The 27760-nt window shown below is 41.4% G+C and overlaps 1 protein-coding gene across 2 annotated transcripts; it reads left to right on the top strand.

Annotated features, from left to right (window-relative positions):
• Nucleotides 1-246: 246 nt before the first annotated feature.
• IL13RA1 (interleukin 13 receptor subunit alpha 1) lies at nt 247-27356 on the top strand. 2 transcript variants are annotated; one of them, XM_074962758.1, is made up of 11 exons: nt 247-386; nt 9494-9651; nt 11517-11652; nt 14929-15049; nt 17269-17450; nt 19020-19171; nt 20924-21059; nt 22016-22112; nt 23060-23144; nt 23662-23718; nt 24909-24956. In XM_074962758.1, exons 1-10 carry the CDS (start codon nt 293-295, stop codon nt 23707-23709), a joined length of 1209 nt encoding a protein of 402 aa, XP_074818859.1. In that variant the 5' UTR covers nt 247-292; the 3' UTR covers nt 23710-23718; nt 24909-24956. The 2 variants fall into 2 exon arrangements, with proteins under 2 accessions (XP_074818859.1, XP_074818858.1); XM_074962757.1 differs by lacking the exon at nt 23662-23718 and having other exon boundaries at nt 24909-27356.
• The last annotated feature ends 404 nt before the right edge of the window (nt 27357-27760 follow it).

Genomic DNA, 27760 nt, shown 5'->3' with positions numbered 1-27760 from the left:
CCGGTGAGCGGCAGCCCTGTGGGGCGGGCTCGGGGCGGCTGAGGGGGCTGGGAGGAGGGCTCGGGGCGGCTGAGGGGGCCGGGCCGGGGGGCGGTAGCCCTGAGGGGGCGGGGGCCAGGCTGGGGGCGCTCAGAGGGCAGAGGTGGCCGGGCCGCTGGCCCGCCCCCCCTTTCCCGGCGGAGGCCGCTCCCTTCCCGGCTCGGGTTACCTGGGCGGGCCGCCGCGCGCCTCTTCCCGTCTGGCCCGTCCCCGCAGCGCTGGGAAGCGGGCGGCGGCGCGGCCGGACGCGGACATGGGCGCTGCGGTCCCCGCCGGAGCCCAGCTCTTCCTCGCCCTGACGCTCTGCCTCGCGGCCGGGGCCGCGGAACCCGAGGGGCGGCCAGCAGGTGCGGAGCGGGGGGGGGCGCGGGGCCGGGCTGGGCTGGCGGGGCGGCCCGGGGCCGAGGGGAGACACGGCGGGGGCGTGGGGCGGGGCCGCCGGCCGCTGCGGGGGCTGCAGCTGGCGGGTCACCGCGGTCAGTGTTCCCCGGGCGCCCGGCCGGCCCCTTGCCCTGCTGCCCGCGCCCGGGCGCGGCGGTGCCTGGCCCCCGCTCCTCGTTCACACCGGGCGTGTCACGTCGCTTGCCTCCGGGCCGGAGCTCTCTTCGGCGGGATCGTTCCCAGGGCATGCAGCCCAAGTCAGCGCCCGCGCCTGAGCGGGATCGGGGCCATCAGTCTCCCTCTCTTGAAATAAATTAAAAAAAAAAAAAACAACCTTGCAACCTGGCCAGCCGTTCCTAATCCGTTTAATCCCGCCAGCTACACGCGTGTGGTCCTGCAAATCTTTACTACTGCAAGTATTTTTGTTCCTGTACAACTCTTTGTAAAGACAGGAGGTAGTTGCTGTTTGCAGGATTAGTCGCTATATTTCTTTCAGGGTGTGATCATTAGATTGCACCTTCCGTTCAAATAACTTTGACTTTTCAGCCTAAACCGCCTGTAGATCGTGCAAATTTTGAGTGATGTGCAATCTGAATTAGGATTTCAGACCCTCTGCTTCCTATATCATAAAATAGTGAGGAGAAATTTAAGGTTCTGATCTTCCTTCCTTTATGATGGTATTTCAAAAGAACCCTAACATATCTGACAGATTTCAGAGTAGCAGCCGTGTTAGTCTGTATTCGCCAAAAGAAAAGGAGGGCTTGTGTGGCACCTTAGAGACTAACAAATTTATTTGAGCATGAGCCTTCGTGAGGTACTTCATCGGTCCGATGAAGTGAGCTGTAGCTCACGAAAGCTTATGCTCAAATAAATTTGTTAGTCTCTAAGGTGCCACAAGTACTCCTTTTCTTCTAACATATCTGGTGGCTTTAAACTATATCTCAAATTTCTGTGGCTGCAGCCACAACCACCGTAAAATAAAAACACACTTTTCTAAAAATTTCAAACCTGCTTCTCTTGCAAGTAGCACCAAAGTTTACTTAAATTGAAAGAATTAAAGAAAAAAACTGTTCGTTTATTCAGCACCCCGGTTCTTTACTTTGTGCATTTGATACTATTTTCTGTATAGTTCGTTTCCCATTGCTTTTTCTGAAGCAGGGTGCTCACACAGTAACACGGAAAACAAGGTTTTTTTAAATTATTTTAGCTTTCTCAGATTAATAGGAAAATACATCTGTAAACCCACAAAATCAGCAAAGAAAGATTTGAGAACAAGTGTCTGAATCTACCTCTAATTGGGGGATTTTTTTAAAGTGTCTAGAATTTCATGTTGACTGTCCCTTTAACTAAAGAAATTCAGTGGAAAAACGTTGTGAATATAATGTGACTGAAAATGTGAATGAAAATTAAACAATCTAAATTGTAAAGGATTTCCTATTTACATAGGATGAGTGTAAATACTTAGTCAAAAGACCACATGCTTAAATGTACGTAGAGACTACATTCGATCCCAGTGATGTTCCCTGTGTTTGCTTTTCCATCAGAATTTTTTTCTTATTCTTATTAACAATCTGAAAAGTAAGTGTGTGTATGTGTGTGTGGTAAGTACAAAGGAATAAAATTCAGGAGTAAATTCCATTATATAATTTTAATTCTAAATAACTTAATTAGTTCTTATCTTCCGTGTGGGATGTTAGCCTTATATGTAGATTATTTACTATACTAACTCATTGGAGTACTGCAAGTTGCTTGTAAATAGGGACCTGTATGCCAAGGTGGAGCCCAGCTGAAGTCATTAAAGCCTCAGATGTTAGATAAGGATAATTTTGATGGAGTGCAGAGGGAGGGAGGCAGAGGTTCAATATTTAATCAAGTTGTATTTTGTATAAATGGTGGTATTTCTGATATTGGGGAGTTAAATATTGGAAACAAGAGTACATCAGTGAATCAGTCCCTGCTACAGTTAATCTTCCTGGAGGTCTTACTGTTGAGATCGATAGATAGATCTTGAGCAAAAATAAAATACTTCTCTTTTTAGGTTTTTGAAATGAAAAAAATCTTGGTCTTTGAATTGAGCCATTGATTTTCTTTTGCTATTATTGTAAACTTTTTTCAGCTCAAAGGGGTGCCATTTTAATTGTCACTAAATCACTGTGCACACCTCTGGAAGAGTGGAAATAATGAATAATTATATATTTTTTTAAATATAATGTATTGTTCTCCTTGAGAGAGTTGGAATCCCCTCACGATTATTGATAAGTACTTATCTTTGATCTACTTCTTCTTTCACTTTCATAATTACTGTTAGGCTGCCATTACCAGCTAATCTAATATTAATCTGTCAAACTTTCTATAGTAATTTATTTAAATTAGATATCTTAATTGTATCCACAAAAACAACAAGGAGTTCGGTAGTCTTTTTGTGATAAGACTAACATGGCTACCCCTTGATGATTAATTTTATCACGTATATTTAAATCATGATTTACCAAACTAATATTAACATTGGGTACCACCTGTATGTAATAGTATGTATTAATATTGAATCAGGTTGGTTATTTTCTACTTGATTTTTAACACTTTAGTGTGGAGTGAAGTAAAATTCCATTAAATCATTATGTTGCTAAATGAAGAAAAATTTATGAGTAGAAACACAGTTTTGCAGAGATATTGATTACTTTTACTTTTGTATTATGGTATTTAGCCAGAGAGAGCTATAAGGAAAGAGAGGCCATGAAAAAGGCATGGAGATCCCAGGCATGTATTTATATGTATTTTATAAGTTAGATCCTTTCAGCTAAAGCTGATCTGCTTATCAAACTGAGGATGGTAATTGGGATGATGCAGAGATAAAACATCACAATGGGGACTGAATTTAAAAGCAGAGGTTTCTATTAAGTAAACCATCCTGCTGTGTTATCCACCAGCTCTGGGGTTCTAAATAATCTTGCACCCATCACATGTCCTGAGATGTGGCTCCAAAATGGAAGCTTCCAAACCATACCAATATTCGAGAGGAACATGTTTGCTTGCCCAATCTAGTGTTTGATCATAAAGCTGTCATGCATCCCTGTGTCCTCCCCCCACCCCCACTGCCCTAACCATACCTGATCCTGTCAAAGTCAGATTCAGGACTCCCATAATTTGTCAGACCTCTCTGTTTATTAGCAAAGCGCTTTGCCAATGCACCCAGATATGTGAGCCCCTCTCTAAGGCTCAAGCTAACTTATTTATACAGATAAACCAAAGCCAATTTAACATAAGAGACAAAAGGAAGCAGAAACTGACAAATATACATACATATCTTATTTGCATACTAACGTTTACCAATCTCCTAGCTCAGTAGGAGCTCTAAGTTAATTAGTTTGAGGACCCATTGTCTCACACTCCTTAATGTTTCTCTTTCTGACAACTATATTTCAACAAACCCTTCAAGTAGCATTTCTTTAATGAATTATAATTTCAATATAATTCATTCTACTTTCACAATCCCAAACCTGCATCCAGATTTTGGGAAAGGAACGTACGCTACTCAGCTTTTACCAGAAATTAAATGCAAATAGAAATTTAACTTAGAATTTTTTGACTATTAATGCAAGTATTTTGCATCAGAATTTAACTATGCTTTACATGGAATAGGTCCAAATTCATAAAAGTTGAAAAGATTGTGGTAATTGCTGTTCAAACCACTGTCTGGCTGATATTTTAATAATAAAAGTAATGAGCAGGACTTGAGTAATCACCGAAGGTGTATTCTATACATGCTTTTTACATCTAAGCCATTTTTTCTTCAGAGGTTGATGTAAAAGCATGAGACCTGAAAATTACTTTGGAAGTTTATTAGGTTAAATTAGTTATGCTAATAAGACTTAGTCAAGGTTTATATCTTGCAAACACAATTTCAGCTTCAGGCAGTGTGAAATAGTTGTGTGTGAATTTAAAATACCTAAAATTAAGCTTTACTAAAAGGAAAGCTGTAGAATTTTAAAAGGAGTGTCTATTAAAGTTCTTAGCTTGGAATTATTTAAAGACACCTTGGGGTGCCCCCCCAAAAAACATGCCTCCTGTGCTGGTTGCAGTTTATTAGGGGCTTAATTCTGCAAATACTTCAAGATATGATACTACTGTAGAAAGTCATATTGAAAGGCTTAACTAGAACTACTAATTGATTTAGTGAGATCACACGCAGTAGTGAATGTTTTCAGAATAGGGCCCCAATAGGGCATGTCTGCTACCTTCTTGTGGCATCCCCCATAAGCAGTGCAAAGGGAAAAGAAAGCAAACAAAATGTGGAACAGGCTAACGTTGTAAGCCACATTCAGCCTGAAAGGGCCATTTTCCAGTGGGGTCCCTTTCAGGGCCAGCACCGCAAACCCTAGCACTAGGGTCGGTTCTCAAGATGCTGTGTTCCAATATTGAGGGGATATCAACAGCAAAGTTACAAACTCCACCTACATACAAACCTTGAAGCACATGTAATTTTGCTTCAGGAGATGCACTCTACCACTGATGTGCAAGTTTCAGTTCCAGGCTACATGTCATGTCATCACCATTGCAGTCAGTATGGGATGACATCTTATGTTAGAGAAGAGCTGTCCTCTGTCACAGTATCGACATCTGGTCCAAATGCCATCGCAGGAATCGAGGTGAATGAGTTTGCACTAATTATCTACAAGCCTCCATCAGCTAACTGGCCAACCTCTACTCCACTCACCTTTCCAAGTCTTTCCATTTACTGTGGTCTGCTGGGGTTACCCTGAAAACAATGCAGATGGAGAGAATCTAGTGGAATGGGCATCAGTCACTGACCTATAACTCCTCTATGATCCAAGGCAAACCCCCAGCTTTCACAGTAGGAGATAGGCTACAGGCTCTTCACCCAAAATCACCTTTTCATCTTCCAGGCAAATGCCTCCAGTGGTCAAAGAGCAGAAAGTATTTGAAGCTTTTCTGAAATCTCAGCATCTGCTGTCCTTGACCACCACAGGCTTGCTGACATTAACAACAAACAGTTTACAGAAGGCCTGATGGAATTTTCAGAAAGCTTGGTGGGAGGTCTTTCAAGCAGAACTAGATACATTTATAAGCAAACTGGCCCCCGCACCCGGGATCCCTAGGGAGGGCTCTGTCCACCATTACAGATTTTTTTTTTTTCTGAGAACTCCCGATACATTTCACGAACCTCCAAGTGTTCATAAACCCCAGTTTGGGAACCACTGCTCTACATAAGATTGAAGGGACACTCAGCCTGGACACACGCTCTGGCCACTTCCCTTGGTCAGTGGAGACTTCCAGTAAATGAGTCTAAGATGGCAGCCCCAACCTTCCAGCTGAAGGATCGCCTGGCTAAGCAACCCCTTGCAGTCTGTGGTGAGGCTCGCCCCCTCCCTTTCCAGCCAGTTCTCACTTATTTAGGAGCTGGCAGCCTGAGCTCCGTGACCATGACTTCCTGGCGGAACAAGTTTAAGCTTTGTTGTAGTTGTGCGTTGTTTGCCTGGACTGCTCAAGACCCGAATGCTTGTGGGAGGAACTCTTTATTGAGTTGGCTTCTTAAATACTTTCATGCTGGTTCACGTCTTGTACTCCTGGATGAAACATGTAGGAGGCTTAATCCAAGTGATATGAGCTACAGAAGTGAAATCTTGGAAGAGTGTTGCCGTTTTCATAATGTAATAAAATTAATAATGATAAATAATGTAATAATTGTGCGTAATAAGCAGGGTGGATTTGATTTAAATCACTAGTCAGGAAGACTCGATTTAATCATGGATTTCTACTTAAAAGTGCATTCTTGTTGGTTGTTATAACCTCAATACATATTCTTCACAACTCAGAGATAGACGTAGGTTTCATTCTTAAAAGGTACACACTATACATTTTAAAGTGATTTTATTTTGAAAACTTTTCAGATTAGTTTTACAGCTGTATCAGAAAATGAAGGATTGTTTGGTTATTTCATTTACCAAAGTTAATTGAAGCAGATATTTATGAAGTCACTGGGAGGTGAACTATCTCCAATTCAACAGATTAATCATTAATATTTGGAGGATTTTCTTGCCGTGCTGCATTAGGAGGAGAACATCACCAGACCGACATTTAAATTGTTTTATTTAACTAGAACAACAACATTATGTATTCTGGATTTTTTTCTTCAACAGCAAACCTACAATATTTTAACAAAACAAGGATATGAATTTTTGAATTTAGTTAAGCGTTCAAGTTTTTTAAAATCAGGTTTGTTTTTGTTAAAATTGTTAACTAAAATAGTTAAATGAAATTTTTTAAAAAAATAAAACAAAAATTAAATCGACTACCTCAGCCAGGTCAACATGAGAAACTTAAAATATTGGCTTCTGCAGCTAACAGTCGTCTTCACCTTCATTTTCCTGTTTGTTCATAATCTGGCAAAGAAAAACAAGCTCTCCTGCTTTTTCAGGCCCAAACGATTTCTCAATTTGGAATGAATTAGTCCAAAGGAAGAAAATAGTCTTTCTACACCTGCAGAAGAAGCTACTGCTGTTAAAAGTGAGATTATCACGTCAACGGTCTCTGAATCCAAGTGCTTGAGTGACTTCCACCAGTTCAATGGTGTGACTTTCTTTAAAACGTCATCAGCAAACATATATTTCTTGAATGGTTCTTATTCCGAAACTGGGTCTCTTTTATGGCCTGCTGCTATTATAGGTTTTTCCCTTCTAGTGAGAGAATGTTATGGTAGATCTCAAATCAATGGAGGCTACACTCAAGACTTCTGGAATATGCTGCTCAAACAGTTTCACTTTTGTTTCTACTGCATGTCCCTATCTTCTTACATTTATCTCTTCTCCTTATCTAGATCTATTCCGCCCCCAACAATCTTCTATTCATTGAACTTTCTGAAACTTTGCACTTTTAGGGAGAGATAAGGGAGTGACTCTGTACACAAATTTGCAGAGGGACAATAGGGTTGAGGACTGTTGTTTCTCACCTCTATATATTTATTTATTTTAAAACATTTTTGCTGTTAACAGGCACGTTATCTCTGGAGACAAATCCACAGTTTGAGAACAGCAAAACTAAGCATCTCTGATGGTATCTTCTAGACTGAGCACTGAGTCCCATTGGGTAGATAGAAAGATTAACCTAAATAATCTATACAGAAGCCTCTGGAACCTCATAAAATGGGGTCCGTAATCCATGAACTATTGGAACTCATTTACAAAACTTAAACATTACATGAATATATTGTCTCATACTATAGAATTAGAATTTATAATCCCAATTCCATGATGAGATATCTTGGAGCTAAAATGTATCTTTATCTTTAGATAGGTTTTTTCCTCCAAAAGCATTTTATCAAAAAAATCTGATATAAATAAAAAAAATCCGATTTTTTTTTTATTGATTTTTATCCATCCTGGTAATAGGCGTGTCATAAAAAAACAAATTATTTCCAAGATCACTGCTTCCATAATTTATGCTTAGGTAAGGGAGGAAATCCCTGGAAATATTCATTTTTAGGAGGGGGTTTGCGAGATTCGATATTTTCGTGAAAGGGGTTCATGGGTGGTTAATGTTTGGGAACCACTCTTCTGAGGGGTAGTAGTGTGCTACTAGCCTATGCCAGCAGTAAATTATTTCTTATCGCACCCTGGTCCTACCTATTGTGCACTTGAGTTAAAGATCAGGTGAATCCATGGAAGGTAAAGTTTTTAATGCCCTCTTACTCACTAAGGTGTGTGTAAAGTCCAAGCCACAATCTACCCCAAAGGTTGTAATTTGAAAGGCTAATTTTTTGAAATTAAAACTACTGGATTATGTCTCTAAACACAAAATAGGTATCTGTTAATACACACAACTTTGTTCTGAAGCACTTAGGGTTACTACAAACTCACAAAAGCCTCCAAATAAAAACTTCAGCCACCTGCCAGGACATATTCTCTGTTCCTTTGCCTGCAATCGCATCCCTTGTTACCGTAACTACTGTATGCCACACACTGCAGCCTTAACGTTGTCTCCCCTTCTGCCTTTGTGTACCCAGCACTTTCCCAGATTAATTTGTCCCATACTAGTAATTGTGGATGTTTGGTGTAATAGTTGGTTATGTTGGGAGACAGTGACTTGGCAAAGGGTTGTTTGTAGAAGAGCATGTAGGCTAGCATCTCGAAGGGGTAGAATGAAGGTAGCTGTGCTATATGGTAGTTTTAGGTGAAGGAGTAAAGGATATGGACTGTTAGGTAGCGTCACTTTTGTTTCTTCACTTTTGTAGACTTGTTAGGCATGTGTTTTTGTAGCAACCGTAATTGCTTCATAATAACGTCTTTGTGTAATTGCCTGTGCTTTTGTTTAATCCGATGGCTGGATGTGGGATGGGCAGACCTGTGAGGGTAAGGACAGAGAATAGTTCATCTGTCAGCCTCTGTGCAAACACTCTCACATCAGCAGCCATCCATAAGCCCTTTGCTGATGCCAAATAAAATCTGACCAAAAAATGTAATTCCTGATGGAGAAGGTTTTGTGTGCACCTGCCGACCCAGTCAGCCGTATGATTTGGGGAAGTAAGAGGAAGCATTGATTGGGCAAATATTTCAGTTGTGTTGCTTTACAGTTCGTGTGAACCATTGTAAAGACAGGAATGACTTTTTAAATGACTTTTTAAAAATAAATATAAAAATATACTGGGTTTTATTTATCCTTTATTTTAGGAGGGTTGTGAAACTGAAGCAGATTTACATTTTAAATCATTGTAATATAAACCTCTTAGGATTTCAGCTTCATTACATGAAACTTAAAACATTTTCTAACCAGCTTTAATTTTTTATTTTCCACAGACTTGACTTTACTTTTTTATTTTTTGGGGGGAGAGGGGGTCAAAATGTGAGAGTTTCCAGCTGAAAACTTGATTTTCATTTTTTGACCAGAAAGGGTGGGTTCTTTTTCAAGATAACTGTCAGCTTTTGGTGGAACATTTCATTTAATTAAAATGAAATTTCTGTCGAAATAGTCCTGATGGAAAATTTTTCGCCAGTGTTAATTAAATTACTTAGAGCACCCATGAAGTATTTATTTAGAACTTTTTCCTTTGCTTTTATAGGAAGAAAAGTTCTCCCACCTCCATCCAACCTGCATTATTCATTTGGCCAGCTCTGTAAACTGAAATGGACATGGAATCCCCCAGAGGGCATGAACAGTGGCTGTGATCTAGAATATTGCAGTGAAATTTTGATTAATGGCATCCCACAAGAAAACAGAGTACGTTTTGTTGTTGTTTTTGTTTTGTTTTTTGTTTTTCCCCCAGCTCTTTGAATTCCACAATATTCCAGTAAATGTTTATTCTTACAATGAAAGGAAATAAAATTACCTGTAACTGTTCTTAGATGTTATACACTTTATAATGGATCTACATACTTGGAGGTCGTTTGCAGGGCTGTGCGAATAACTAGTTTAGATTTGGTGGCCAAACGAGGGGGTAAAAATTATCTTGACTTTACCAGAAACAAACCAAAAATTTCGACAAAACAATTAAAAAAAATTATTGATGGATTTTTACCTTTTTTTAATAAAATGGAAATAAATTTTGAAATGACAAGTTTAATTTGAAAATGTTACTTTTTTTAATTCGAAACAATATATTGACTTTTTAGCGTCTTTTTCACAGAAATAATTTGGTGAAATCAACACAATTACAAAATATTTTGGTTTCAGAGTAGCAGCCGTGTTAGTCTGTATTCGCAAAAAGAAAAGGAGTACTTGTGGCACCTTAGAGACTAACATTTATTTGAGCATAAGCTTTCGTGAGCTACGGCTCACTTCATCGGCTGCATTCAGTGGAAAATATGAAGTGAGCTGTAGCTCACGAAAGCTTATGCTCAAATAAAAATATTTTGGTTCACCCAAGTATACGCTTTTTGGTGTGTGTGGGGGGAGAAATTAGAGAGGGTTTGGTCTGAAAAAATCTCACCTGCTGCAGTTCTGATGTCATGATGGGTTGTGGAATATTCAGAGCTCAAAAGCAGTAGCCAGCCTCATTCTTGAGCAGGCTACTTTAGTAGTAATTCACAGACAGCATAATAGAAAAGACTCATGCATCCATTAAATTAAGTATTCTTTTTAAAGGTACTTTTAACCAATACATACCAAACTGTCTTCATCTTCAAGCTACACAAAACTGGGTTTCCTGAAAGGGTCCTGTACCCTGACTCTGAACCCCTCAAAGTGGGCTCCGAGTCCAGAAGAGAGACATCAGTCGTCATCTTAGGTTAGATAGTCATATACTTCCAAATTATAACCAACTTTACTTTTTTCCTGAACTGCCCCCAAGTGACTGTGTCTTGGATGCAGTCAAACCTGATATGATGCAAGTCCTCCAGGCCCGGAGAGGATGCCTCATGGAGACACTCTGTGATTACTGAACGTTATTGCTGAACATTATTGCTGTGACAGCTGCCAAGTCCAGGATATCCTGGTCCTTTTAAGGAAAAGCAGTTCATAAATTTGTTTTGTGGCTGCGGTTTTTGCGTTCTGATCTGCTGTATTTGGAATGTTAATGGCTGTTTGACTCCCTACCTGTTCAATGATTGTTTGCTTATATGCACGTTTTTTTCTGTTGTTACTCTGGCATGGGCTTTGAGTGCTTTTTTCTTCTGTTAATATTTTGTGTGACTATGGAGTGGTGAAAGGTGCTGGATTGACCTTCCTATATTTTTTAAGTCCTCTGTTTAGACAGAGGTAGTGTAAACTTCATGACTTTGCCTTATCAGATCTGGAAGAATGCCCGTAGGAAGAAAAGTCTCCTCCATACTCCATTTTGGATCTCTGTAGGTTGCCAGTCAGTCCATGTCTGCGGGGAATTGGTTCAGACTATGACACTCTCTCTCTTCTTGAGTGGTATGTTTGAGTATGCCTGCCGAGAGATCATCACCTTTTGTTTTTGCTGAATGGCTGTTCATTGCTTTTGGTTTGGATTTTTAAGCATCCTCGTTGTTCCTTTAGTTCTAGAACTGGCTGTGAGCCTTTTGATTTGTTCTAATATGTTTTTACATTAACTATGGTTTCCCTTGTCCTTTGTGTGTTTACTGTATTTGGGCATTTTAAAGTTTTTATTTCTTTAAATTTAGGAATGGAGTAGGAATCTTTTTCGTGAGGAAGATGTATCCTTGAATGAGGAGGCTCATTTCAGAGTGAGAAGTGAATGCAAATCTGATAATACAAGTGAACCGAGCAACTGGGTGGAGATTTCTACTCCACCAAAAGGTACCCATTCTAAAACCTAGCCTTGAGCATGTTACCTTCTTTATATCTGACGAAATACACAACTTCTTGCTTTCTGGGATGTAGTACAAGAAAGCTGAATCTTTAGAAAAATAAAACACAGTTAAAATCTTAAATTAGCTGAAAGTGTCTGTATTTTTGCACATCCCAATACACTTTAAAAGTGAACTGTACAGTTCTCACCTGCCAGGACATTAGTTCAGGATTGTTTGTTGTTTATATTATTAGCTCTTACAGGAGAAACAGAAAATCCTGAACACCAATCCTGGCAGGTAAGTAAGATAGCAAATTAGAGAGACAAGGTGGGTGAGGGAATGTCTTTTATTGGAACCACTTCTGTTGGTGAGAGAGACAAGATTTCTGGTTTATGCAAGCTTTACTCAAAAGCTTGTCTAAACTTGAAAGCTTGTGTCTCACCAACAGAAGTGGTTCCAATAAACTGTATTCCCTCATCTCCTTGTCTCACTAATATCCTGGGACCAACACAGGTACAAGAATACTCCATACAACTGGGAAATAATTGTCATATGTTTTAGTTCTTAAAGTGTGTGTGCCTCTGCAATATTGAAACCTACCCTGTGTGCCCTGCTAACAAGTTTGATTCTTATATTCTCCTCATTTTTTAAAAGATGAATTCAGAGATGAGAAGTTGAAGTGATTGGGCCAGGGGAGAATAGCTAAGGGAAACACATTTCTGGGTAGTGTCAGGGACGAGACAGGTGTATGGAGGACTGATCAGTAATAGGCCACAGGGCAGAGTCCAGTTGCTTGGGAGTAGAAAGAGCTGCAGGGAGAAGTGGGCAGGAAAGCAAGTGACAGTAATAGAAGCAAAAAAAGCAGGTCAACTGGAAAGAAAAGTAAAGTTGCGGTGAGACACTGAGATGTGGAAGCTTTCACTGATTAAAGGGAGGCCGTGTCCTAGGAGTACTGTGTATCCTTTGGTCTAAGGACTGTTCTGATGCACCCCAGGGATGGACCATTAGGAGTGAGTGAGCTAAACAGACTTTTGTTTTTAAAAAGCTATCTGCATAGACATCTGTCACCTTATGAACTAAACACAACTTTAATTTTCCTGTAATAAACCTTCAAGTAGTCGCTTCCGCAGAAGAAACAAGTTTAGGAGCAGAAGTGAGGTTGAAGGCTGGGCTCTTTATGGAAGTAACATATATGTGTAGTGCCTGAGGATTATTGTGGTGTTACCAGATATATTTATTTCTTCTCTAAGATGTAATCCATTAATACAGTGTGAGACAGCAGTGGATGGAAGGAAATGAAGAAATTAAATTTAAAAAAAGAAACTCTTCAACCTATGCAATTTTGCCACTTTTTGTGTGAGTGACTGAAATGAAATATGAAGAACCTGATTCTATAGCTATTGTACCCACCATGGGATATCCTGTTAACATCCCAACTCATGGTGGCTATGTAATCGTTTGTTTCTACCATTCTGTCACTTGTTTCCTAGTGTTTTAAATACCGTCGAGGTATCTTGGAGGTACAGTAGTCATGATTAAAACTTGAGTTTGACTCACTTTTGCCACTGAATAGTATTTTAGAGACAGTTTATTTCCATATTCAAAGTACATGAAAATAACACTGATACCCCAGTAACTGTGGGTGAGCACTGATGGTTTCTAATGGCTGCAGCTGTCATGCAGTTCATGGCTTTGCAACAATGTTCCTTTGACTGTCAAGGATTTTAACTAACCCTAAAGCACCTACATTTTATTGGAATACGACTTCCCTGTTTCACCATCTCATTCTATCTGTAAAATTATTGTTCGCACTAGTTCAGATTAAATGAAAGCAACAGCTTAGGCTTTTCTGGGTCACTTGTGTTTAGAAGGAGCCTTGCACAGGTTCAGGAATGCCATGCTGTACAAGTGAGTGACTTTCACTTGCTGACTAATGAAGGCATTCACTGTAGCCTGAGAAGCCCATTGTGACAGGTTGGATCACAGAACCCCCCCTTGGGAACTGCCAACTGATGTGCCAAGGCTACTTCTGCTCCTGCTTTCCCTGCCAGCCTGGGACTCCAGCACCCTGTCTTGATGAGCCAGACACGCCAGTCTGCTCCAACACAGACCCAGGGTCTGAACCACGTGCCCCAAAGCTGCAGACTTAATTGAAAGCAACTTAAGAAGTGTTCCTGTCTTTAACACTCACATGCGCACCTCCCAATGGGGTCCAAACTCCAAATCCGTTTTACCCTGTATAAAGCTTATACAGGGTAAACTCATTAATTGTTCGCCCTCTATAGAGAGAGATGCACAGCTGTTTGCCCCCCGCCCCCCAGGTATTAATACATACTCTGGATTAATTAATAAGTAAAACGTGATTTTATTAAATCCAAAAAGTAGGATTCAAGTGGTTCCAAGTAGTGACAGAGAGTACAAAGTGAATTATCAAGCAAAATAAAATAAAACACGCAAGTCTAAGTCTAGTACAGTAATAAAACTGAATACAGATAAAATCTCACTCTCAGATGTTTCAATAAGTTTCTTTCACAGACTGGACGCCTTCCTAGTCTGGGCACAATCCTTTCCCCAGGTACAGCCCTTGTTTCAGCTCAGGTGGTAGCTAGGGGATTTCTCATGATGGCCGCCCATTTGTTCTGTTCCACCCACTTATATATCTTTTGCATAAGGCAGGAATCCTTTGTCCCTCTGGGTTCCGACCCCTCTTTCTCAATGGAAAAGCACCAGGTTAAAGATGGATTCCAGTTCAGGTGACATGATCACATGTCACTATAAGACATCATTACCCACTTGCCAGCACACAAGTATACAGGAAGACTTACAAGTAAAACAGAGCCATCTACAGTCAATTGTCCTGGTTAATGGGAGCCTTCAACATTCCAAACCACCATTAATGGCCCACACTTTGCATAATTACAATAGGCCCCCAGAGTTATATTTCATATTTCTAGTTTCAGTTACAAGACTGATACATTTATACAAATAGGATGACCACACGCAGTAGATTATAAGCTTTGTAATGATACCTTTACAAGAGACCGTTTGCATGGAGCATATTCCAATTACATTATATTCATACTCATTAGCATATTTTCATAAAATCATATAGAGTGCAACGTCACACCCGCACTCTGCCTTTCAAGTGGGATAGTGGAAGGTGAACAATGTCAACTGCTAAGATATTCACTAAACAAAGCGAGGGTGCTCTGATATTTGGGAAAGAAAGGCACTTACTGGTAGAAAAAAATCTTTCTAAAAAGTCTTTGAACTTGCATTCCAGGTGCTGCAGGCACTGCTGCTGTTGGCATAAATTGCACTTGGTACAACTTAGAGTACATGGTCTGTACATGGCTTCCTGGACAGAATGCAAGTGCTAGTACCAACTACACTCTGTACTACTGGTTTGTATTGATTGGTGGTTTGTTTTTTGTTTCTTCGTTTTTTTTTCCCTGCTTTAAAAGTATTCTGCATACCTCTGACTTAATAATAATAATAATTAATAATAAAAAAATATTATTTGTATTACCCGTTGCCCTGAAGGATCCCAAAGCTCTAATATAGAGACTATAACTGTGAGTCCCATCTAGCGTGCTGGCTCTTTAGAGCTGATTTGCTTATATGAAGCATTTGGCCTGCCCCAGAAACTCATTTTTAAAAAAAATGTATCTGTTGGTTTTATCTTCCATCTTTAAAAAACTGATTTATTCCTGGAAGTTATGGAGTAGGATGCCACCTTAACATCTCCAACTCACTTGCCAACTGTCTTCCATAAATAGTCTTCTGTTACAAGACAACAGAGTTGTGGAGAGAGAGAGAATTTGGCACAGATATTTATATACACTAACCAGTGCGCACACCCCTATATTGATGTCTTTCCTGAAATTTTAGACTTCATTAGTTTCTGCAGAGATATAAAGAGACTTTTTTTGAAAGCTTTCAGAGTTCTTTTTAGTTTTAAATTTACATTACATCTTACTTTCTGTTGACTACATAAAAAAGTTGTCTTTCTCACTCTAATAGTAGATACTAAAATTACTAAGTTTTCTGCAAATGTATTTGGACAGCAAATACCAGGATGTTTGTTACTTGTTAAGCTAAACACAGGGAGAAATGACCTTTTCACTGTCCAAAACTATTCACCTCAACCCCTTCTTGCATGTAGCAATGGTAACCTAGCCCTGGGCCTAATTGGAAAAAAGAATTTAAATTTCTAGTGGACTATGCACCTTCTTGGAGTAGCATTTTACACCCCTCTCCCACAATCCTTTCCTGCCCAACCCATGCTGGGATCGTGGATGAATGTGAATATAAGGCCTCTCAGCTGCCTGGGTTGTTGCCATTAGCTGGCAACAAATTCCCACCAGTCCAGAGTGGTATTAGCTGGAATAGAGTCCAGCTGGAAGGAAGGAGTACAATATAGATATATCTTTGTACTCAAATTTTCCTGAAAATTCAGGGGTGGTTGAAGGTGGTAGGCACTCAACAGGGAGGTGGATAGTATGGGGTGGGATGGAGTTGGGGGCCTGAAGGTGCATATGTGAGAGAGACTGCAACAGCTTCCCCACCTCCTACACATGGGGGCAGGCAGCATGGAAACTGCACTCCTGTTGTGGTGCCAGAGACAGACTTTTCCTTCCCTGCTCGGGGGGGGGGGGGGGGGGGGGCAGGAGGGAAAACATCTACAGCAGCACTACCCCAGCTCCTGTGGAAGAGCCAGGAGGTCCCTGCTGTGCTTGTGTCCATAGGGTAAGGTGGGGAAACGAGGAGGAAGGTGTGCAGGTGGCGGCAGTTCTCTTGGGCAGCTGGGGAAGGTGGGTAATTAGTAGCGTGGGTGGCATGGGAGGGACTCTTGATTGGATTAGCCAAACCCTGGGTGACTATAAAAGTGATCCCCAAATTGTGGGGCCCGTCCTCTTAAGGGGGTGCGGAGGAACATTTGGGGGTGCACAGCAGGGCCCAGGCCAGCCCCCATGGGGGTGGGGAAGGGAGAGGCACCCTGCCCTTGGCCTCCAGACCTGCCACACTCCCAGCCCCTGACCACAGTCTCTGCTCCTGACCATGGCTCCGGGGGGCATGGGCAGATTACATTAGGAGTAAGGGGGTCGTGACTGAAAAAGCTTGGGGTCCTCTGCCCTATAACTGCTAGTAAATTACAGGAGTAGGACTCGCTACTTTCCATCATTGAGTGGACTAACTTCCCTTTTCGGGGTGGGGGAATGTCAAAAGGAATCAATCAGAGGTGGAATTCTTTTTCCCTGGGGATGTTTGCCCTCCTGGAACAAACTATTTTGAACTAATATTTTTTTAAACATTTTAAAATATAGTATAGAGGTAGCAGAGTTGTCTGTAATGCTTTGAGTTAAAGGGCCCAAGACTTGCTTCTGTTTTGCTGCAGCTTTGTACAGAAAAATCAGTGTGTTTCATGCTTTGGCATTCCTTGAAGTATGAGTGAAATGACACCGTGTGTGTTCAGTCTAATCCCGTCTCTTATTGCTCTAACCTAACCGTCATGCAATGCCCACTTTGACAATCTTGTAAAGCCGATTTAAAAGCACATGTAACCATTGTTGCCCTGGTGTTTGAAGTTAAAACGTGGTATGTTTACATTTTATTCTTGTAGGTATGACGGCCTGGGAAATAACCAGCAGTGCCAGAATTATATCTATGGAGATAACTTTGGATGTAATTTCAGTCTTTCCATCCAAAATTCCACAGATGTGTATCCAACTATCAGTATTTTGATCAGAGACAACTCGGAGGAAATTAGGCCTGTCTGTACAAACAGAAATCCAACAACAATTGGTAGGTTTAAAAGATTATGTAACTTTGCAAAGAGTGTTAGGTTTAAATATCAGTCAAAGAAAAGGGAATGGAATTTGTTTTGATTATGTATTGTTCAGTGCAAAAAGGAACAGCTGGTTTAACCTGACAAGAATACACCCAGGATACATATCTGTATGTATTCTAACAAGAACATTATGTAATGTTCATAAATTGTGCATGAACACACAAGATTCTCTTGTAATAGGCTGATCATCTTATCCAGATTAAATTGCATCAGTGATGCCTCCGGATGAAACTCAGCACAAAACCACTTTACACTAGCCAAAGATCTGGCCCTTCATCTACAGGAATGGCCCCACTATATTCCCTACATGTTAATCATCCTAGATGTCTCAGGTCTTCTGGGAGTTGGGGATAGGTGAGCGGATCTGGATAGCATTGGAGCCATTTAAATCCATTCTCTTCAATCTTGAATCCAAAGTTTTGTATTCCCCTGGATATGAGTCACTGGCACTTAGTGAGAACAGCAGATGCATCTGGTCAGCTCTCAGCTTGCAGTTGAGACTTCTTGCAGGTACCAGATTTTTGCAGTAGTAATGGGAGATTTTTAGGGTATTTTTGCCCTTGTGTGTGTTATCATTCACCTAAACTACACAGCCCCTTGTCCTTAAGGATCCTGGTCTTTCAACCTTCTTGCCAGTCTGTGGCATTTGAAAATTGTCAGGGACCTAGGATTTGTACACAGCTTCCTCTAAATTTATTGTCAAGTAGTCAGTTATTTTTGACAAATGAAGGGCACTTTTTGGTGTATCTTAGGCCACACTCTCTAAGTTGGAACTCTGTGGCTAATCATAGCTCTTTGTGGTGTGATGACTAGCTTCTGAGAGGCTCTATCCTATTGCAAGGCAAATGAGCTCATTCAGCATGTTGCTTCTTGGCAGAATATTCTTATTAGTTTGACTTCCTGGTGTGAGAAATTACACTGTATTTTGAAATACCAAGGACTTGACATTACTGAGTAGTGGTTTAACTTACACAGTTTTTGAGCCTGCCATCTCACAGTCATGTTCAAATTTCCTAATAATAAAAGCATCATTTTAATGGTTGGCTTGTCTTTAACATGTTAGCAAATGCTTCCGTGTAAACGGAACTTCTGGAGCATGGCCATCCATGCTCCAGACAATAAGACTAGTGCAGAACGATACAATGATTGCATCTTATCTGCTACTTACTTTTTCATGAGATTTGATTTGGGAATTCATCAGAAGTGTTGTTGATCCTGATACAGGGTGACCAGACAGCAAGTGTGGAAAAATCGGGGCAAGGTTAGGGGTAAGAGGTGCCTACGTAAGACACAGCCTGAAATACTGTGACTCTCTCTATAAAATTGGGACATCTGGTCACCCTGTCCTAATATTGAATCTGTCAAGCTCTTCCCTTACTTTTCACTGTCCTAATTGCTGTGCGTGCATTATGCCTTATACTGCTGTATCTAGTGACTCTTTCTTTTTAACTGGTATGGACTTTAATCATATTATAAATGTCAAAATAAACTTAGTTCAAAAATCTGGATTTTTTCTATTTCAGTAAAACCTGGACCTCCAAGGATTGTAACGGCATCAATGATCAAAGATGAAATGCACATAGAATGGCAAAACCCAGGCACCTTTCCACCACATTGCTTAGTTTACCAAGTAGAGCTTAAAGACAGCAAATCGGGCTCCGTTCAGCAACATGATGTAACTTTTTTCCATTAATTGTTTACAATGGCACTGAAATTTGTTGCATGTGTTTTTTTTAATATCTTCTTCAAACTGTTCAATGGCAACACTTGAGTTGCTATTAAGAGTGATAATTGTATGCAGAGCAGAAATGTGTACGTTTTATTAACTTACTTGAAACTGCATATGTGGACATAACTGGTTTTCCTCTCATGAAATGTGGTTCAGTAATATGACCATGCATTGAAACTAATGCCAGTTTTCTGAGTCTCTTGCCTTAGCTACCCATTTACCATAGCAAAGGCTTGGTATGTACGTAATGTACTCTGCAAAACAGGTACACTTCTGAACGAGGTAATAACTCTTCAGAAACATACAGCACAATTGCATTACCCTATGATCTGTCTCCCAGTCAGATCCTCATATTCATGTACTCTGGTTTCGTGACTTGATTATCACAAAGAAAATGAACATGCTGATTTGTGGTTCTGTGCGTGTAGTAAGCAAGGAGATTTGAGGGTAAGGGAAAGGGGGAAATAATCACGCACAGAAACCAATACAACTGCACTGATATCAATGTGTGAGTGTGCACTTGCTTGTGTATGCCTATATCTGAGTAACCGAACTAGGTGTACCATTAAATCAGTAAGGAAAACAGCTTAGTATGCTAGGTTTCAGAGTAGCAGCCATGTTAGTCTGTATTCGCAAAAAGAAAAGGAGGACTTGTGGCACCTTAGAGACTAACCAGTTTATTTGAGCGTAAGCTTTCGTGAGCTACAGCTCACTTCATTAGTATGCTATCTACTAGTTTCAATGCTTTGTAACTTGGCAAAGCAAGAGTCCTTTCCTGAGGACTGTGTACACAATAAGTTATAAACAAAACTGAATGGGCCACACACCAAAAAAGGCACTAGATGAATTTGTTCAGTCTTCCCTTTTATTTCTCCCATAGGAAAAATGAGAGAAATGGATGCGGTTCTCAAACTTCATTGTACCGTGACCCCCTCAGATAACAAAAATTACTACACCACCCCAGAATGGGGACTGAAGCCTGAGCCCGGTGGGGGAGGGCAGAGCCCGAGCCTCACCATCCCAGGTGGGGGGCCAAGGCTGAAGCCCAAGGGCTTCAGCCCCAGGCACTAGGCCTGTAACCTACCTGAGCCTCGCTGCCCAGGGTGCAAGTCAAAGCCTGAGCCATGCCACCCTGGGCTGAAACCCTCAGGCTTCAGCTTCGGTTCCGGGCAGTGGGGTTCAGGCTTCGGCCCAGGGCCCAGCAAGTCTAATACATTTGGTCCTTTGGGCTCAGAATAAACATGAAGGTTCTCAGGCATTTCACTTCTCACAGGGATGGGGCAGACTCTGGTGTAGGGAAAGCTTGGGCAGCAATTCTGCCGTCCTGATAGATGGAGGGGAAGGCAGTAGAACTCATGCAGGTATTTGGGGGAGCTTGTAGACCATCACTCCAGGCCATTCAGCCTCAGTTTAACCTTTGATGCTAACACTGGGGTCAGCTAGTTTGAACCTTGATTTCTGAATGACCTTGCTTCGGCAGTTTGGATAATTGTTTAAGGCCAATACATACTGTGAAAATCTAAATTCCTTATCTTTTACCCTTTTATTTTATGGAGTTCAAAAATACAAAAGGCAAATGGGGCTTCAGTCAAAACATTCAGTTTGATTATGTTAAAGCTACACAATGAAATCAGTTTGCAAATGTCACGTATCCTGTCACAAGAAATAAGTAAATATCTTTAATTTCTTTATTTTAAGATTAAAGGCTACACTGAAGCTTGGTTTCCCAGTGTTCATCCTAACACTGTGTACGTCGTCAAAGTGAGAGCAAGGGTTGAAGGAACATGTTACAGCAGCAATCGCTGGAGTGACTGGAGTGAGGAGAAGAGTATTGGTAAGAACACTCTTTCTTTGAACTGATCTGAATTTTTTTTCTAACTTCAACTTCCAGTCATTAGACCTCTTATGCTTTTGTCTGCTAGATTAAAGGGCCCCAGAATTGTCAGATTCTTTCTACCTGCATAGGTACTTACAGCTATGACCAAGTTCCCTCTTAACCCTCTCTCTTAACACTTCAGTCTCTCCGGGCCACTCAATTACAGACCTAAAAGTTGCAATATTACAACAACAAAACTTCAAAAACAGACTCCAAGGAGAGACTGCTGAATTGGAATTAATTTGCAAACTGGACACCATTAACTTAGGCTTGAAGAAAGACTGGGAGTGGATGGGTCATTACACAAAATAAAACTATTTCCCCATGTTTGTTTTTTTCCCTCCTACTGTTCCTCACACATTCTTGTCAACTGCTGGAAATGGCCCACCTTGATTATCACTACAAAAGGTCCCGTCCCCTCGCCACTCTCCTGCTGGTAATAGCTCACCTTAAGTGATCACTCTCGTTACAGTGTGTATGGTAACACCCGTTGTTTCATGTTCACTGTGTATATAAATCTCCCCACTGTATTTTCCACTGCATGTATCTGATGAAGTGAGCTGTAGCTCATGAAAGGTTATGCTCAAATAAATGTGTTAGTCTCTAAGGTGCCACAAATACTCCTTTTTTCTTTTTGAGGATACAGACTAACACAATTGCTACTCTGAAATTTTTGAAGATCGTTAGCTTTACTACGTGAATTTTCATAGCTGTTGCTGTTTTTCATCTGTCACATTTTGAAAAGTTAGTGGTCACTTTCATTGCTTACAAAAGCATTTGTGAATTTGTAAGTTGGAATATTCTTAGGAGTCTATCATGTAGCCTGAAAAGAAGTGTTTGCATTAAACGTTTTCATTATTCCTGAAGCACTTTGCTCTCTAAATTCTTTGGGATTTTTTTGTTTTGTTTTCCAGGTGAACACACAGACTTCACATTCTATATTGTTTTAATACTCACTGTTCCATTAACAGTAGCAGTCGCAACTATAATTCTACTAGTGTACCTGAAAAGGTAAATATCCATACTGCTTTTATATTAAAATCTGTTACTGACTGACTTGACTTTTAGAGTTACATCGCAGTCAGTCTCTGCTTTAGTTTACCTTTCATGTGTAGTATGTATGTTTTGACAGTGGTTATCTTCCCTTTATACCTCTGCGTACACAATTAATATGGAGGTGCCAGTCAGAGCTCTAGAGTTGAGTTTGAGTTGAGGTTTTTTATGGAACAAATATGTTCTGGTTGCAGTAACACTGTGTGTAGTTTATCTCCCTAAAAAAAAAAACGAAGTTCCTCTCACTCAATGGTTGCAAATGCAGTAGGTGCACACTTGCAGCTCCCATTGACTTCCGGGGGAGTTGCTCAGAGATATCCAAAGACATAGGCGCCGACTTCCACTGTTCCCGGTGGGTGCTCAAACCCCCACCCTACCCCACCTGCCCCTGGCCCTGCCCCCATTCCACCCCCTTCACCCAAATCCCTGCCTGTGCCCCACCTCTTTTCCGCCTCCTCCCCTGAGCACATGCTTCCCCCCCTCCTTTCTGAGAAGTCCTAAGTGCCGCCAAACAGCTCTTTGGCAGCGGGAAGCACTGGGAGGTAGGCGGAGGGAGCGGGGACGCGGCGAGGCTCGTTGGTGGGGAGGGGAGCTTGGCTGCCGGTGGGTGCAGAGCACCCACTAATTTTTCCCTGTGGGTGCTCCAGCCCCAGAGCACCCGCGGAGTCAGCACCTATGTCCAAAGACAAAATTGGGCCTGTATGTACAACTCCTTTTCCATTCATTATTGGGAATGAAGGTGAAGGTGGAGGTGGAGAGAACGGGGCATGGTCTGGGAGGACAAAAGATGGTCAGAGAAGACAGAGTCCAGCTGACTTTCACTATAACATTCTAAATGCAACTTTGAAATGTTCTTCCTTTGGTTAATTGTTTTCATCGAACACTTTTATTTCTCTATTCTAAAGGCTCAAGATACTAATTTATCCACAAATTCCTGACCCTAGAAAAATTATTAAACGCATGTTTGGAGAGCAAATTGAGGACTTCCAGGTTAGTATCTGCCTGTTGGCTGTCAAGTGATCTCTCAGAATTAAGTCGTCTCTACATTCCCACCTCCTATATTAGTATTTTGCCTTTACATAATCTAAAAGAATTTTAAAGAGAATTTTACACTATACATAGACCAAGTATTTAAGACCATGAGAATTATACAAAAACAAGTACAGTCTAAAACCAAGAGTTTCATGTCCTCAGTTAAGTTTTTTTCTTAAGCAGTGTAAACTTTTTCCGACTCACTAGTTTACTAAATGCCATTATGCTAGTCAACAGAGCTTGTGCTTTCTCTTCCAGTTCCATGAAATGGTTCTCTTTGCAACTCAATTAATCTGCTTTTCCAATCTCCCAGTCTTGAGTAGCCCTACAGAGACACGAATTGGTGTATGGGGTTAATTACGTGCTACTGTGAAGTCAGAGGCACTTTGCACCTTTGCAATTGTTATCCTGGTTATGCTACATTTAATTGTGTTTAAATCCCTTTTTCTCTCCTCAAATCTCTGGGCCAATCCAGACACCGCTTGTAGTTCCTTCCTGCCAGCAGTTGGAGAGAGCACGTTGAACCTTTCTGGTGAGGCCATTCCCAGTTTATAGAGCAGCTATTGGCTCACCACAGTGAATTGTCTCTGTCTTCTGCATCTGGAAAATAAACTGTCCTTGACAACCTTATAGAGGACTAAAGAACGATTAAGAAGGTCTCTTCCTGGAGCCCTTGTAGGACTAGGACACCCTGGGCTGAACAGCTTCCACTGAGGGAAGTACTGGTGGGCTCTGGCTCCCAAGGGGTTTCAGATGACTCTGTACAGCCGTGGTCTCCAAACTTTTTGGCACGCGCCGCCGACGGAAGAAGACCGGAAGACCTGCTGCAGGTGGGCCGCCAGAGGGGAACACCAGCCTTGGACTTGCAGAGCTGCCGCCGAAGGAAAAAAAACAGTGGAGTGCCATTAGGAGGGCTCCTGCTGCTGCGCGCACCCCCGAGGATCATCTCGCACACCCCCTGGGGTGTGCGCGCCCCAGTTTGGAGACCACTGCTCTACAGAACAGACAGGATCAAGTAGAGGAGAGAGCTTCTTCCTCCTGCAGCCTCTCAAGTGGGAGGGAGTTTGGGCAGTGTGAACCCGAGAAGCCCCACTCCCCATAGTGATGGGCAGGCTAGATACTCCCAGTGTAACTCAGCCCAGTGTGGAAGGCTAGGTTCAGACTCTGTGCCAGCTCCCCCTGGGTCCAGGCTACAGCATCCAGTGATCACTGAGCCTCTTCTCATGGTGGTTCTAGTTCTGCCAGTGTTAGAACTACTGCAGTGTTCCTCCCTATCACTGTTCCCCTGCTGCCTTCTTCCCTTCTTCTGATCCCAGCAGCAACGGCCTCCCACCTGTATGAGCTCAATGTCCATGGGGAGGATGGGGAACACACCCCATGTGCGGCTTGGCAGCATTGTGGGACCCAGTCCTGACCTCTGGAATGTCCCGCTTGCATGCCTGCCCCTCTCAGATAAGCAGCTGCAGCAGGGGGAGCTCTCCTGAGACTCTGGCCAGCCCTTGGCACCAACCGAAGCCCCATCACTTTCCTAGGAGGAGCAACTACACCCCCACATTCCCCCTCCATAGGACATGCTCTTGGTCCTGAGCTGCCTCTGCTTCCCCCTCTGAGCTGTACACTGCATACCCTGTAAAGCTGACTATTACTGCTAACTAAAAGAGAGACCGAGCCCTGAGGACACTGAAGATCTTCTGTAAAATAATGTGTTGTATTCTCTTTCAGAGCTGTCCAGGGGATGACTTTTTGAATGTCCGTAAGCCAGCTATGGAAGAGGAAATCCACTATTTAGTTTGGATAGAGAATCCAGAGAGCTCCACATCTGATAATGAGGACCGAGAAAGACCTGCTTTACAAGTGAAAGCCTTGTGAGGAAGACTTCTTTGTTGCTCTTTGTTTACCTCAGAGGATTTCTGAATATTGACAGTGACTTGTCTGCAAGGCAGACACCCACATTCCAAACAGCAAACACCTGCTGAAAACTCACCTCTCTGGTGACACTCGCAAGATAAAATGCTGACCGTTGCCACCTTCCATCTCTGCTAAAAATGCTACCCAGAGCCACCACAATATGCATGTACATAAACCATGCAACTGGACCCACAGCAGTGCCCCTCCTCCTGCCTAAGCCCAGCTCTTCTGACTACGTGCCTTTCTTACTTCTGCTCATGCCTCACATTTGGACTGTAAGCGGTTTGGAGCAGAAACTGGTTCTTCTGTGAAGCACCTTGCTCAGTTCGGTGAGAAGTAAAACAATAAACAACTTGTTTACAGCTTATCACTGCTAGAACATAGGAACTGCCAAGAGATCGGGTGGACCATTTAATCTGGCATCCTGTCTCTGACAGTGGCCGATTCCAGAGGAGGGTGCCATAAATCTTTGAGAGTATTTATGGAATAACTAGCTGTCTGTAAAGGAAGTTTTTTCTTAATGCCACCTGTTAGTGGCTGCTGAAACCAAAGAGGACCATTTATATCCTTTCTTTAAAATATATGTATATACACAAGTCTCCTAGCATAACAGTGGATGTTGTCACTAACCACACAAGTGTTTTTAATCCGTTTTGAATTCTACAAAGCTCTTGGCCGCTAATATCTTTTTGACGGTGAGTTTCATCAGTTAATTATGCTTTGTTTAAAAACCACTGCAGTCTCTCACTTGAAATGTGTAGCCTTTCAGCTGCTGCTGCTGCTGCTGGTTCTCTCCATGTGTACCTCTGTATAACCTTCCATGCTGGGGAGAAGGTGAAAGCCCACTTCTTGGGAATAAGCCTCACTCTTCCCCCTGGTTAACATAGTGATCCTATTTTGTTCTTGGTTTTCTCCTCTGAGAACTTGAAAGCTATTTAACTTTCTGACTTTACTTCAGCCTGTCTTTGCTGATGGTATTTATCTTTAGTGATTGTACATCATAGACTTTAAGGTCAGAAGGGACTCTCATGATCACCAGTTGATTGTTCATAATATTCTCCTAAACTATGTTTGAGGTTGTTTTCGCCATGCTTTCCTGCTGTAAATTCTAAGCATAACCTAATGTGTGCTTTTATGTTTCAAATAGGGTTACTCCCTGGCCATTATTATGCCTCCTAAAGATGGGGAGAAAGAACTGCAGGAAAAAAATCATATCGGCTGGCCTTACATAGTGGATTAGGGATTTTCTCTCTCCTCTAAATCCCCTTGGCAGCCTCCACTACGAAGTGCAGTCCAGTTAGCTGATAAGAGACCTAACTCTAAACAAATTGGAACAGGCCACCTCAAAAGTTTCATTGGAAGCCATTGGGACTGGAAGGGACCTCGTGGGTCAGTAAATCCAGACCCCTGCGAGCCCAGGCAACCCTGTCAGATCATCCTCTTCATATATGTGTCAAGCCCCAAAACAAGGATGCAATCTCAGGGATTTTAATAAAAGGTACAGCAAAACGCTCAGCCTCTGGAAAACTCTAACATCAGCTAATAATAGGTTGTTCCAGGGGGAGAAGAGTTTTAAAGAATATCCTGTCTGTTAAATTCCCTTTCCAAGCTTCAACCCCACCCCCACCCCCAAACATTCATTGTATATATTCTAAAGATATTCCCTTTACTTCTCAGATCTTACCATAGTTAAAATGATCTACCTCAACTAGAATGGTATTAGCTCTGGCATCACGGTGTGACTAGGAACATCAGACGACCGTGTAAGGGAGAGCAATCGATAGCTTTTCTGTAAAGGTTGGATTTTTTTCTTACCAATCAAGGAAGAAAATTATTGGCACTTTGCCACAAATTCTTTTGAGTTAGCTTCTGTGGTGTTTCTGGCAAAACTGAAGCTTATTAAAGAGAAGAATTCTGTTTGGTTTTGTGTGTTTTTTAAGAAGTAGGGTAGTGCTAGGCCAAAAGGAACCTTTTTTTTTTTTTTTTTTAAATGAAGAGATAAATGTAGGTCCTGATGAGGATGTTGTGAATAATTTTTTTGTTTCCTGACTGAATAGTGAAGATACTTCCCGGTAAAAGAATGTTTTGTGCCTATTCCGTACCATACCACACCACAATGCAATGTGAGTACACTTGAATTGCTATTTTTTTTCTTTGTCCATATGCCATTTTTTAGTAGACTTCTTGATAAGTTTGGGATTTTTTTTTTCAGCTTTTGTAATGATGTGAATCTTCTAACATTTGTTTGTTTGTTTTCCTTTATTATTGTTACTTGATTGTAATTTTTGTTAAAAGGATGAATAAAAATATATTTGATTAACTGTTGCATTTCAGTTTAATTGAATAGCTTCCTTGTATTTTAATCAGAGGGTAAATCGAGAGACTGAAAAAATGGGAGCTGTTTAGGTTAGAGAGAAGATAAGTAAAAGGGGATGTGCTAGAGGAATGCAGAATAGTGAATGGTACACAGAAGGAAAAACGGCCATTCCCATTTACTATTTCTGGTGTAAACAAGCTAAGATAATGCAGAAGCTGGCATTTTTCACTTGGGTGTTCAGGCAAAAAGAGGGGCTGTACAAAGAGCCTTAGCTATCATCTTGTGTATTTCCATTTAAGTAGTCTGTAACTACGTCAGCATATACTGCTTCTCAGTAATACAATAGAAT

This window comes from Natator depressus, chromosome 9, assembly GCF_965152275.1.
Source record: "Natator depressus isolate rNatDep1 chromosome 9, rNatDep2.hap1, whole genome shotgun sequence".
In the NCBI taxonomy this organism is placed as follows: Eukaryota; Metazoa; Chordata; order Testudines; family Cheloniidae; genus Natator; species Natator depressus.
Note: the sequence above shows the minus strand (reverse complement) of the source record. Positions and strands in the feature narration are given on the sequence as shown.